Below are 14,630 nucleotides of genomic sequence, written 5' to 3' on the forward strand. Positions count from 1 at the left end.
TGGTCCAGTATGAGCCAAACTGCTGCAGTGTGAAGATGTGTGTTGTTATGAGGAAAAGGTTACCGACCGATGGCCTGTAAGGTCCGGAACGGCAGCCTTTTTATCGATTTATTTTCTAGATATTAGGGCAAGGATGACAGACACTAGATAAAGTTAGGCTTGGTCCAATCAGTCTAATAAAGGTGGTTGAGCAACCCAGAACATGTGAACACAAAAGACAGTCCCATTTAATTTGACAAACAATGAGCCAAAAACTAACCAACATGACAATTCACTTGTCAAAATAACAAACTAAAACATCCAGATACATACAGGGGAAATGTATACAACTAAAATTGCACTATTTTTGTAATTTGGTCTTCTGTTAATTCACATCTTGACAGCAGACCCAACATGAACTTAACTTGAAAAGCTAAGGATTTTACTCCAGGCTGTAGAAGGAAAATCTAAATGCACACCTAATTAAATGTAATGTTTCTAATAAGACAAACGCATGGTAGCAAGTCAATAATGTATTTATATATACCTATAGGTATGTTCAAGACAGCCTGCTCCTAAAACAAGTTAAAAGTATTTTATTTTATGTATAAAACACAAAACAACCAAAGGCAGACCACAGTGCTGCGCAGCATAATTGTACACAAGATGTAGCTGCCATCAGATGTTTATATATCCACCTCTTTCCGCGGGAATTTACTGGAGAATGTTTTGCACCACACTGCACCACACTTCCGGTTAACAGCAGACATACAAGCTCACGTCGCGTCGCAGATGCAGCCGTTGTGAGCTTGTAGATCACACTCGGCTGCGGCGCCGGAAGCTCCGTCCAATTTCTGCGCAATGCACGATGGGATCTTGGAAACTTGTGGATATATATTTTCTTTTGTTTTAATAAGGTTGAATATGTTCATAATGTTCTTGTTTTGGTCCATTTCATGTTTCTATGTGTCTTTGTTTTCCTCCTGTGTACTGAGGTTTTACCACCCCAGGTGACTTCTTGACAGCTGATTCAGATCTGTTGATGAGCAAGGGTGCTTTAGGAGCTCTGTTAATTAGAGCTGAGGTAGAGGCAGTTCATAGTTCTGAACAGAGCACTCTGAGCCGGCAACACACACACTCTCAAAACAGCAATATAACATCAGCAGTGCTCTCAGCTGTTCTTTTTTATTGCTGTTTTGAGAGTCAAGAGATATATATGATGATTAAGAGTCAAATGAAGATCAAGGAAGAGTTTAGGTTACAGAATATTTCAAGATTTATTTCCCCCCCCACACACACACACACACACACACACACACACACGCAGTACAGTAAACAGTATACAGCAGGCTGTAAGTCATATTGAATCATTGTCTCACCTAGTGTAGAAGTAAACGCCTGTTCTTGCGTCCTGCATATACATCCACAATCTTCTCAGGCGACAACTTTGCTGTTAAGTCATCCTCAATGTTCAGAATGGCAAGTGTTGTTGAGCGCAGCCAACATGGAATCCTCCTCATGGCAGAGAAACTCCTCTCTGTGGTAGCAGATCCAATTGGCAGAGTCAGTGCCAACTGTAGCATCTTGAACAGATTGGGATAGCTGTCCTTTTTAACTGTCTTTTTAAGATGGTCAAGGTCAAGTGAAACTGTTGTGCTTGACGAGGCGAGGCTTTCACCAGATCCATCTCTGCTCCAAGCAGGACAGGATGGATTTTCAGTGGCTGTGCATATCTTTCTAGGAGAGGTTCCACTCCGTTCTTGTGACATTTAAACACTGCTGCACATGCCTGTGCAAGTTCTATTGACTCCCCCGTGAACCGCCTGTCAAGTCCGGCGATCAGAGAATCCAATACGGGCAGATAAAGGTGTTGGCGAAATGTGTCACTCTCTGTCACACTCTGACTCACTTCTGTGACTGTCTCACTTTCATCATCCATTTGGCGTTGGCCCAAAGTAGACGTTATCAGGAAACCCGACAGGGAGGAGGGGGGTGGAGTCACTGGAGTGGTCTGCAGTTGGGCCAGGGGCAGGGGCTGCTGCTGCTTCAGCATCCTCCTCAGTTACAGTCACCGCCGCCACGTCTTTCACCTTGTCCTCGCTGAACTTTTTCTCTGATTCCCACACCGTGCTCCACGTATCAGTGTTTGCCTGCCTCAGAGATTTGAAGTGAGCTTTTAGATTTTCTGCAGCCTGGCAGAGCGTGGAGTTGCTGGACTGCAGGGCCTTGTGTGTAACGTGGATCACACGCAGTATATCCTCAGATAAAACCAGACATGCAATGAATGACATTCTTGTCATGTGTTCATTTAGGCCAGTGGCATCAACAGCCCATCTCCCTCCCTCATCACTAATGTCTTTTAGGCACCCAGTGATAGCAGAGTAGTGGGTTTTAACTGCATGCACGGCCCTCCACTTACATGCCCATCTCGTCTCACTGGGCTGTACCATTTCCTTTTTTTCATGTGCAGTGATTTCTGGATTTCAATACATTTATGGTGATTTGACGGTTGTGCAAATACAGAGAACATTTTATCAATAACGTTCAGGAATGTTTTCACGCTGCGATTGACAGTGCAACACTCTACAAGCACCAGATTTAGTTTGTGTGCCAAGCAGTGAATATAAGCTGCGTAGGGATAGGTCTCTTTGATGCGCTGCTGTACTCCTGACAGGTGCTCCAACATTACAGAGGCACCATCGTAACTCTGTGCAACAATTGGGATGTTTTTGAGACCACCCATCTCCAGTCCTGTGTTTATAGCGTCCACGATCCCAGCCGCATCACGAGATGCTGAACAGTCAAGGAAACACAGAAAACGCTCCTTGATGTCAAGCTGCTCTGTATATCTTAAACACATCGACAACTGTTCCGTTTTGGAGGACCTGGCCTCGTCTGCCATAATAGAAAAAAAAAAAAAAACGTATCCTGCACAGTTTTTGCAATGTCTGCATAAACCAAATTAGCACATATTTCAATTATTTCATTCTGAAATTTTGGACTTAAGAATTAAAATAATTTGACTGCATGCTTTCAAAATCAGAATCATATTTAGAATACCAGCTGCAAAACTCACGAAAATTGCCCTGTGAGTCTGACTCTTTCCCCTCCCTGTGTCCACGGAAAGGCAATCCAAGTTTAGACAACAGACAACAGACATCAACCACTTTGCACAAATAAGATCTGTTCTTCTCAACAGTAGCTTTATGATCTGATAGTTTAGCTGCAATAGAGCCTGTAGATGCACTCTTTTTAAAGTTGTCCCATTTAATGATGCAGTTCGTATGGCCTTCAGATATTGCGTGTTTGTCCAGTTTAGAGCCCAGCTTACTCCAGTCACTCACTCCATCCTTACGAAATGAATCCTTGACGCTGCTGTCATTCTGGAACTGCCGGCAGGGAAAACAAAAGACGGCGTCCTTTGCAATAGAATATTCCATCCATGGGTGCTTATTGTAATAAATGGTGGAAAAAGATCTTTTGCTTTTTCCAATCATTTTTTGGGGGAATTCAGATAGAACAGGTTGCTTGTCCACCGAAGGCCCCGCGGCCTCATCCACTCTAACTGATGGCCCCGGGCTGGGTGGTGGTTCTGGGGCCTCATCCACTCTAACTGATGGCCCCAGGCTGGGTGGTGGTTCTGGGGCCTCATCCACTCTAACTGATGGCCCCAGGCTGGGTGGTGGTTCTGGGGCCTCATCCACTCTAACTGATGGCCCCAGGCTGGGTGGTGGTTCTGGGGCCTCATCCACTCTAACTGATGGCCCCGGGCTGGGTGGTGGTTCTGGGACCTCATCCACTCTAACTGATGGCCCCAGGCTGGGTGGTGGTTCTGGGACCTCATCCACTCTAACTGATGGCCCCGGGCTGGGTGGTGGTTCTGGGGCCTCATCCACTCTAACTGATGGCCCCGGGCTGGGTGGTGGTTCTGGGGCTGTTGCTAGCGGCTGCGGGCCTGGCGGCTCTGCTGGGGCCGCTGGTATCTCGGCAGAATCTGCTGCTATGGTCGGGACCGGCTGCTGTTGGCTGCCGTCGTCAGGCGGCTGCGACTCCTGTGTTGGCGTTTTACGCTTCAGAAATGGACGGATATCCATGTTTGCTGCTGAATTTGTTTGAGCTATCAGTCACGCTACAGGTACACACCACAGATATAAAAAGCTAGATACCTCGTCCACCCACTGCAGTTGATTGGAGCGACCCGTCTCGCCTTGGTGGGCTCAAAAGAGGAAGTGTCGAGGGCAGGCTGCCACTCAAAAACACTACTGGCCAATCACAACGCGTCTTTTCCGGGACTTTTCCATTCAAACCTGCCCACCGACCTTACGCACACAGAAGAATTCCAAGCCTGTCAATCAAAAATGCCCACCAAGGCGAGACGGGTACCAGAGAGCCGGAAGAGGCGTCAACCTTTTTATGTCTGTGGGTTCAGGTAGGAAGAGGGCAGACTCACTTACTTCCGTCTTCCATTCCATCGCACGCAGGGCTCCAGACTTTTTCACAGGTAGCACTGGTGCCACCTACCTTTTCATTAGGTAGCACCACCCGAAATTAAGTAGCACCATCTTTTTCTTTGTATAGCGTGGTATTAATACATAGCCTTATCATGCTGGTGATGATAGTTGTTATTTTCCATACCATAGGATTGCCTTGATGTAAAGCAATGACCCAAACTTGATATTTTACTAAATATTTTAGTCTGAACTTTAGGTTTCTCTGCATGAGCAGCAGTAGTTGACAAAATAGGTCAGCACTAAGGCTGTGTGATATTAGGAGAGCCTTCGATATTCGATAACATTGTTGAATGCCTCGATAAGGATATACAGACATGCAAACAGGCCCAAGGTGAAAAAGGTGACAACTTTTGGCGTGACATTTTTGACCTTTTTCGGGTCGGGTCGGGTGAATTTGCACGATTCTAACTGGGTAAAACAGTGACTTACTCATATACAATACTGCAGCAAAATTGGACTTGTTGCCTACCACCGATTGTTCTAGATATAATGAAACAATAATAATAGAAATATAATATAGCCTACAGATAGTTATAGGAATATCCTATAATATTTAGGGACTTGTCTTTAATAGACAGGCATAGACAGAGACACAATGCACGCTGTGAGCTTGTAGATTGGCTATTTTCAGTACTTCTTAAATAGGCCTGTGTTTACTAATATAATTTCTTAGATTTTTATTTATTGATGAAATTAGAAAAGAATCTTTTATTTATGTAATTTATGTATTTTAAATCATGAAATGTTTTTCTAACGTTTTTAAATGATACAAAACTAAATGTAGGAAACCAAACGTTAAGGGACCCATAAAAATGTTTTCAAGACCCACAAATGGGTCCCAACCCAGTGCTTGGGAAACAGTGTTGTAAAATCACAGATGATTATTGTATTCTCCGCTTTGAGAACTGTCTGTGACTCTCTGCCTCATATCTCTCTCTCTCTCTCTCTCTCTCTCTCTCTCTCTCTCTTATAATAAATGCGAGAAATCTCTGTTCTGTCTAATAAGAGGCAGATGGAACGGCATGATAGGTCCGGTTGCTTTAGCCTTAGCATGTTGCTAAGCTATATCGCATCACCGTTGAGGAAAATCAACAAACGTAGGCTATAGTCGATTATGTCACGTCACCGCATCGATGCAGAATAGCGACCGCATCGCGATGCAAGCGAATTAAAAAAGTCCAATCCACAACTACACCACACTATGTGCTCCGTCTGTGACTGTGTGCTAACTGGCTGCAGAGCGCTCCCCAGCCTCCCCTCAGCGCTGCACGGCTGCAGACTGGACAGAGTCAAGCATGGGTGTTGACGTCACAGGCAAGAGAAAGCGAGCGCTTGATTTGGTCAAAAATAAAACGACCATATTCCCCACCCACCTTCACCACTACTGCACTGACAAAACGGACGGAGCCAAGAAGAGAAAAAAGCGCTCCTCTTCTCACTGCTGCTCAACGCACTCAACTCGCACTGGCGCGACCTGGTTAAAATTTAACTCGCACTTTATGAAATTATGTCGCATATGCGAGTTAATAGGTCGCACCCTGGAGCCCTGATCGCACGTGAAAGCGAAAAGAAAATCATGTCACATGACATGACTAGGCCTACTCTTAAATTAAATTATTACAAAACAACTAAACATAATAGAATTCATATGTATTTCCCACAATTGTTTTATTTTTATTGATAGTTAAAAAGTGCACGCAAAAAATATATTTTATTGAACATGTTTTGTCTAAAGTGCACAAGTCTGCCCGCCTGTCCCCCTGGCCATCTTGAGTGCTCTCCTTTTTTTCATTGGTTGAACAAATGTATTTAATTTAAGGTAGATATTTGTTTTGTAGAAAGCAATATATGTTTTTCTAAATTAAGAGATGCTTATAACATTTGGTATTTTTCCTTCTTTGATGTGATGCTATACACTATATACAGACTAATTTAGCTGTGGACCTCCTTGAACCCCCTCAAGGACCCCTGGGGGTCCTCGGAACCCCACTTTGAGAACCACTGGCCTTTAAATAAAGACAAAAAGTAGTAGGATGAAAGATTAGACCTGCACACTGCCTCTTGCTAGTTCAAGACAATCATGTATTAGAGCAACATTACAATTTACTGCAATCCCTAACTTTTTGTCTCCACCAGCCGAAAGGCATGGGGAGAGACTCCGTTTTCGTCCCTGTCCGTCCGTCCGTCCGTGTGTGAGTGTCTGTGTGTCTGTGCGTCCGTCCATCAGGTTTTACCAGCTAATCTCTGGCGCCGTTGGCCTGGTCACTGCCAAACGGTGCACACACACTCCCTGGATACCAATTCAGAACCTCTGCCCCACGTTTTTAATTCACATGGGCCTGTTCTAGCGCCACCATGAGGCAGACTTTTGCAAAACTAACTTTTGCCAGTACTCCTGCAGATTGTGTCCAAAAATCACACAAATGGGTAGACAGTATCTCTACAGGCAGCTTGTGATTACAGAGACATTCTGCATGCACATTCCCACTAGCTCAAGGAACAAGCACTCTTTTCACATTGGCCTGTTATAGTGCCACCAGCAGGTCGACTTTTGCCAAACACATTTTTGGATCAGAATGCCTCAAATCATGCATGCAATCATGTCACATTGCCGTTAAAGGCCAAAGAAAACATGACACCCTTTTCACATGTAGCGGCGCGCCACCAGGACCTACCTGACCTGGTGGAGACCTGTGCTCAGAAGAGCACTGCTTCTAGTTTTTTTTCTTTTGTGAATAGGACATTATTTTGACCACTCTGGAGTATAGAGTATGTTATGTTATGTTCCTGTGGTCAGGTAGGACACCTACAGGTTGAAGAGGGGTACTGCAGTAACTAAAAACAGAAGGTGATAAATCCATGCTGGAACATGAACGTTAATCTGATTGTATTGAATGTTTCCATTTCCCACAAAAGAATATTAAAAACTAAATGTATTAGTAGGACAGTATGAGTCACCAGAAAAAAAGGGTGTTTTTGATGACTTTATCCTGGTTAAAATGGAGTTTGAAGTTACAATGGGTGTGTATGGGGACAGGCCCAGACAGCATAATGCATTTCATATTAATCACACAGCTGATTAGACTTAATGAGCTTGACCTGAGGATTTAAAGTACACCACTATAAAGGAAACTGCAAAGATTTGGTTTTATTCAACATTTATTTTTTATAAAGGTAGAAAAAAGGTCCACAGTAAATGGGAATTGTCTGATGGATATAAACATATTTGGTAAAATAATTTGTGACTCTCCCTCTGGCAGAGTCACCTTCCTTTGTTGCAAAGAACAAAAACAAATCACACAACAAATGCTTCACACAAAATTAAAATAATGCATAAGTAAAAGCAAAAACATAGCAATAATAATAATAAAAACAGTAATAGACACTAGGACAGTGCAAATTGATTGTCATACAAATTATTGCCATCAATAATTTGTGTATTTGGCTTTGGACATTGGAACAAAGGCAGCAGACTTGCCTTTTAGGCTTTGTAAATAAAAGTTGCATGGAACATAAAAAGGTAAATGGTGCATTTATACAGCGCCACCTACTGCTCATCAGGAGCAACTGGGGGTTCAGAGTCTTGACTTAAATATACAAATAAATGACTGACAGTGACTGCGACCAATCATCAACATACATAATGGACTACGTCCACAAATACAACAACCTCTTAACAGACACACATCCATGAAGATGTCACATGACTCCTTACAGCAAGGGTCTTCAACAGGGGGTCCGGGACCCCTAGGGGGTCCTCAGAGTTACTGCAGGGGGTTCTCCAAATCTTTGTGTGATAGGAGCTTTTCTTTCTCCTTTTTTATATTAACCACTTCTTGAACCCTAGCGTCCATATTCTGATAACTTTAGCCAACAATAGCTGATCTACAAGCTCACAATGCCTCGCGCTGCGAGGCATTGTGAGCTTGTAGATCGGCTATGTTCGGCAAAGAGCTTTGGTGTATAGGAGAAAAAGAGCAGACTAAGTACAGAGTGAAAGGTCAAGTTTATTAAGTATTGACAGTTCAAGTGGTTAAATATCTGAAAACACGAATTGACTTGAAACCAAAATACACTGATGATTGTGCTGTCAAACAATGAAACTATATGGAATCTATGGGTTGTGGGGGTCCCTGCTTCATCTCCCTCTCAACTAAGGGGTCCTTGGACTGAAAACGTTGAAGACCCCTGCCTTACAGGGTATTGTTTGGACAAGAAATAGTTTTGCCAGTGGAAGTTATGCTAAACATAAGCAACAACGTCACGTGCAATATAAACATGGAATGCATTTTTAAAGGTGAGTGCAGTGACCACTTATCCATTGCATCATATGGGCGGTGGGGTTCATTTGGTGCAGACCTGCGCGTGCATTTACTGTTAAGACATCTATAGAGACACACGGGCGCCTACAGATTCACACCCACAATTGAGACAGTGACACCACTTGGGGTAAGGGAGAACGGTGCACTGCAAGCCAGCCCATAGAAGTCACATTGCAATTCAACTGTAGTTAGCCTACTTTAAAAAAAATCCTACATGAACTGAAGACAATATTGAAATGTATGGACTGTCTTAGTCAACATATCTTCTTGTTTTCTAAATAGATGAAGTGTTTAACATTTAATTTGATAGTTGAATGTGTTATCCATACAGAGCAGAGGGGAGAGGGTAGACAGAGAACATGTCTAGAGCACCACAATGTGATTCTATTGAGACACGGCCGTTTACACATTCCAGCCCACCATTGAGACACCACCACCACTTTGGGTAAGGGAGAACTGTGTACTGCAGCTGCCAATGCAATCCTTATGAGAGCCCCCCCCCCCTCCCCCCTCCCATTTGGGACACCAAATACATTGAGTGACATATATTGTGAATCTACATGAGTCTATATGTCACAACCCACAAACGGAAAGTCTTTATTTTTAGGTTTAGCTTATACATTTTTATCAATTTCACCACTTTTGCAGTAAAATGTTATACAAGAATCCATGTCATGTATGGGAGGCCTTAGAGATGAGGAAAAGCTATGTTGTGTTTGGTCCTGTCTCAAAAACTGTTTACTGTCAGGCAGAAAAAACCTTTTCATTCAGCCAGCCAGTCTATGTACATTTCAGACATTGATCTACAAGCTCACAATGTGTCTCAAGCATTGTGATGCTTGTGAATCAGCAATTTTCAAGTCAGTGTTGATCTTGACAGCAAATGATTATGTAGTTTTAGTCAGTCTTTTGAATACATTTCCATTTAGTTTTAGTAATTTGTGAGCTTGTAGATTGACTATTTTAAGGGAGCAACACCCGAGCACAACAAAACATAAAATGACTTGTCTTTTAGTTCTACTGGATCTCTTCTCCACTAATAGTCCCTCCCTGAGATTTTACGAAATTTAGTCTTAGTTTTAGTCATCATAGCTCAGTGTTTGTTTAGCTTTTATTTAGTCAGTGAAAAAAGGTAGTCGACGGACATTTTTCATCATATTTTTAGTAAACAAAATCAACACTACTTTAAGTACATTTTGATGCCAATACTTTTGCACTTTTATTCAAGCAAATTTGGAATTTTACTTTTATCAGAGTATTTCTTTGTTGCAGTATTAACTGTACTGTGGACATATACAATATACATACACTATATACATAAATATACATACACTATATACATAAATATATACATAAACTATGTTGCTGTCTGCTGGAAACCTTGGATGTCCAAAATGCTAATTGTGTTCAAACACATCCATAGCAACCATATTGGTTGATGTCAACTCATCAGATACATTATCTGTCCTCACAAAGACACACTGAGGAGTAGGAGGAGGAGGAGTAGTCATCAGGAAGCCCAAACCCAGGGTAGAGTGGTTCAGTGAATGTGAACTGAAAGGTGTATAGGTGTCTCAGTGAGTCAGAGGACACCTCATAGAAGGACAGAGTCCCAGCAGCATGGTCTACATACACTGCTACTCTGTTGGAGCCAGAGGAATCAACAGGGAGTTCAGTGATCCTACTATTGTGAGAGACCCAGTAAGGGCCTCCCCCACAGCCCAGACTCCAGGGCAGATCATTGTGCCCAAGTCCATTAGGACCCTCTCCTCTCCTGCTGATTCCTCTGTAAGCCACTCCTATCTGAACCCATCCACTCGTCTCTACCTCCCAGTAACGGCGTCCAGTCAGACCCTCTGTACACAGAACCTGAAAACACTTATCATCAAATCTGTCAAGATGATCAGGGTATGACTGAAGCTCCGCCCCCTCTGGCCGAGTCACCTTCCTGTTGCTCTCAGACAGACAGAGTGTTCTGCTCGCTGTGTTTGGATCCAGTGTGAGACGATGGAAGTCTGATGAGAGAACAAGACAGGAAACATTTAAAAAAACATTCAATATTTTAAAAAGTATTACCATTCACTGAGGGAGAGAGAGAGAGAGAGAGAGAGAGAGAGAGAGAGAGAGAGAGAGAGAGAGAGAGAGAGAGAGAGCACACACACACCCACCCACCCACCCACACACACACACACACACACACACACACACACACACACACACACACACACACACACACACACACACACACACACACACACACACACACACACACACACACTAGGCTTGGAACAGCAGCATTTTGGTTTACACAGCAGTCTTCGACAGTGGGAATGTGGGATTAACCAACGGTACAATCTTTGACAAGGAGGCTATAGCACTGCAGCCGACATGAATGACACAAGTCACTGCCATGAATACTTTGGGATATTAATTTAAACCATATCCGTGTGCGTTCATTTGGTTACAAGCAATCATAATTCCCCATGGCCATGATCTCACAGGCTCGCCACATTAATGGCAGATATCCTGGAAACTAAAGGTCATCTGAATGCAGTGGTTGCAGAATGAATGAGGCTCTAAGCATTGATGGATGAAGGCTGGCTGGTGTTGAGTGATCTCCAGGTGGCATAAATAAATCCACGGCGCCCACGGGGAAGATGGTGCGCTGTGGGCACAGGTGGAGCGTCGGGTTTCATCATTAACTCCAGCATAGTGTACAGTAGCTACTGTATACATTGAGAGACCCCACGGTTATGTTTGGATATTAATTTTAACTCAATATCGGCGACGAGCGCAATGCGCCTTTGAGTGCTTAAACTATAGCAATCATGTACCGGTATATACAATTCCCGCACGGGCTGGCCATCTCCCCGGTGGGCCGTGGACCCTCAAATGAATCATCCACAGCGTGCGCTGGGCTGGACACAGCCAGGTTTGGACCTTCAGGTTTTATCCTTAATAAAGGACTCATGTCACTGTTTAAATTGGAGGCTCACAGTCCACGAAAATGTAAGATTACAGCCACGCCGAGCTGGTCCCAAAAAGCCAGAACTGCAATAGACTGTTAGTGTTAAAGCACTTAATGTAGATTGCTTCCATATCACTAGATTTAAATTGCTTGTCATTGTAACTTGGACATAAAATCAGCATGCATGTCCATGATGTAGCCGGCTATATACTTTTATAAAATGTAATATTTTCACACGATTATTTATTAGTGTGTTAAATATACATTTTCGAGTGGATACATGTGTCCATTGCCTGTCAGATAGTTAGACAATGCTGCCCCGCATGTCTACAATGGAATAAGAGGTGTAAGATGAATCCGACACCACCTCTGAACTTGATGTGAGATCTGATCCTACCCTACACCAACGTCAAAGTCACATTGAAATGATAAATGCAGAGACTTGCCTAAATTTCAGTGTACGCCAACATTTTGATCTGCACCATGTTGATAAATGAGGGCCAGTGTGTTTTGGGGACATTAAGCAGAATGTGTGGCAGAAGGAGGGTTGAACATTGCAGAAGGTGTGTCAGGTAGAGGGAGTGTTTTGTAAACAAGCATCAGCTGGTGTGAAGGACCAGGCCAAGAGCAGAGAAACCTCCTGCATTCACTGGAAGCTCTACTGAAGAGCTTTCAGGACAGCATCCAGGGAGGGAGGGGCCAACAGAGGATAACACACTGTATACAAATACAGACAGACAGACAGACAGACAGACAGACAGACAGACAGACAGGCAGACAGACAGACAGACAGACAGACAGACAGACAGACAGACAGACAGACAGACAGACAGACAGACAGACAGACAGACAGACAGACAGACAGATACTCACATCTTGAGAGGAGTTGAGGATTAGGATTAGAATTCCAGAATTCTCCCCCATGTTTCACTCTGTAGGAAGTAGAACAACAATGCATCAATGTCTGACTGTCTAACACAACGTCTCCACTACCTGACACTACAGTGTTTCTGCTACTAGTGAAATTACAAGAATTTGCTAAAATTGTGGGAACTTGCAAAAGAAAAATATGTGTTTTGATTTAGAAAAAGGTGATTGAAAAGGTGACTCGCCCTTTTCTTACTAGTCTACTGTAGTATACCTTTATGAACGAAGTACTCTGTTACAAGTAGCGGTCCAGAATAAAAAATTTAGTTGAGTAAAAGTACAAAAGTATTGGCATCAAAATCTACTTAAAATAATGAAAGTAAAAGTCCAAAATGTTTGAAAATAGCAGGTCTACAAGCTCACAACGTGTCGCGATGTGACGCGTTGTGAGCTTGTAGATCGGCTATTTTCAAATATCCATGGTATAAAATAGGGATTAAGTGGTTTATGCATGTTTTAACATAATAATTTAGATCAGCAAAGTAATAGTAACTATAGTTTTCAAATAAACATAGTGGAGTAAAAGTACAACATTTGGATCCCAGAAGTAGTGGAGTAAAAGTAAGAGTATTGGAATTTGGAAATACTCAAGTAAAGTACAAATACCTCAAAACTGTACTTAAGTACAGTACTTAAGTAAAAGTACTTAGTTACTTTACACCACTGGAAAAATGCAGGGTTAATGAAATCATGCAAGTCCAGCTTATTTTGCGTATTTTGCCTGTATATTTTACTGCAACAGATTATACACATAAACATGAATCTTCAGCAGGTGTATGACTGTATAAATGGGGTGGGAGGAGGGGATTGTTGGGGCAGACTAGCACAATAGACGTTATGCCATTGGAACATGAAACAAGGGAATCACTGCACTAACCAACATGGACACAGTCCAAGTCTACTCACTGCAGAGACTCCAGTCCAGAGAAGTTCTTCAGTCCAGACACCGGCAACACGTTGAAGTTCAAGTCTAATTCTCTCAAATGAGAAGGATTAGATCTGAGAGCTGAGGCCAGAACTTCACAGCTTCTCTCTGACAACCAGCAGTGCATCAGTCTAAATGACAAATAAAACACACAATGTTTGATTGTCTGCTATGAAATACATTATTCTGAGAACCTGCTTACAACCACCTATTAAAGGACCTGGTCTGGATGGACTGTCTGGGTTTTAGAGTAGAAAACCAGACAGAGTAACATGAACTAAATAATCTTTACTTAATCTCCCAACAGACAGGAAACAGCAACAGGTTGAAAACAGATGATCCAGCAAAATGACTGAAAACAGAGTTTATACACATAAGACCTAACAGGTCAAAGGTCAATTGATGGACAGTTTAAGACAAGTGAAGCTGATAACTGCTGATGTCACAGACACAGGAAGGACATCTGCTGGAGAAAGAGACGATACAGACCAGTGGTGGAATGGAACTAAGTACATTTACTCAACTTCTGTACTTAAGTACAAGTTTAGGTACATTTACTTTACTTGATTATGTCAACTTATATTTTATACTTCTACTGCACTACATCTAAGAGGCAAATACTGCATTTTACCATTTTACTTAGCAGATTTAGATTATTGCAATATACATAAACCAGCTATTTTATCATCTATTATACACTTTCTTTTATTTTGACAAATTTTGAAAACATAAAAAGGGGGCATTCTGCATATTGAGTATTTGGTAATAAAGTTTATTTGTTACTTTTTCTAGTAACAGAGCTGCATTTTGGTATTTCTACTTTTACATCAGTAACGTGGATTTTATTTTTACACTGATACAGACACACAGTCTTTGAGTGTTTTGAGTGAATTTAGTGAACATGTACACACTGTAGTTACTGTACCTCCTCATTATCCCAGTCAATGTGTGTTACTATGATATCAACCTTATTCATGCCACAATATTCATAATATAAT

The 14,630-nt window shown here is 42.4% G+C and overlaps 1 protein-coding gene across 1 annotated transcript in view; it reads right to left on the minus strand.

Annotated features, from left to right (window-relative positions):
• The window catches only part of LOC308306406 (protein NLRC3-like), a gene marked incomplete at both ends in the record, with an annotated part of 33,036 nt that extends 28,963 nt beyond the window's left edge, over positions 1-4,073 (minus strand). The window contains 2 exons of the mRNA XM_080751385.1: positions 1,959-2,204; positions 3,921-4,073. Coding sequence (XP_080607511.1) covers positions 1,959-2,204; positions 3,921-4,073 — 399 coding nt within the window. The remainder of the gene's footprint in view (positions 1-1,958; positions 2,205-3,920) is intronic.
• Between the last annotated feature and the right edge of the window lie 10,557 nt (positions 4,074-14,630).

This window comes from Nannobrachium achirus, assembly GCF_963921795.1.
Source record: "Nannobrachium achirus genome assembly, chromosome: 1".
Classification (NCBI taxonomy): Eukaryota; Metazoa; Chordata; class Actinopteri; order Myctophiformes; family Myctophidae; genus Nannobrachium; species Nannobrachium achirus.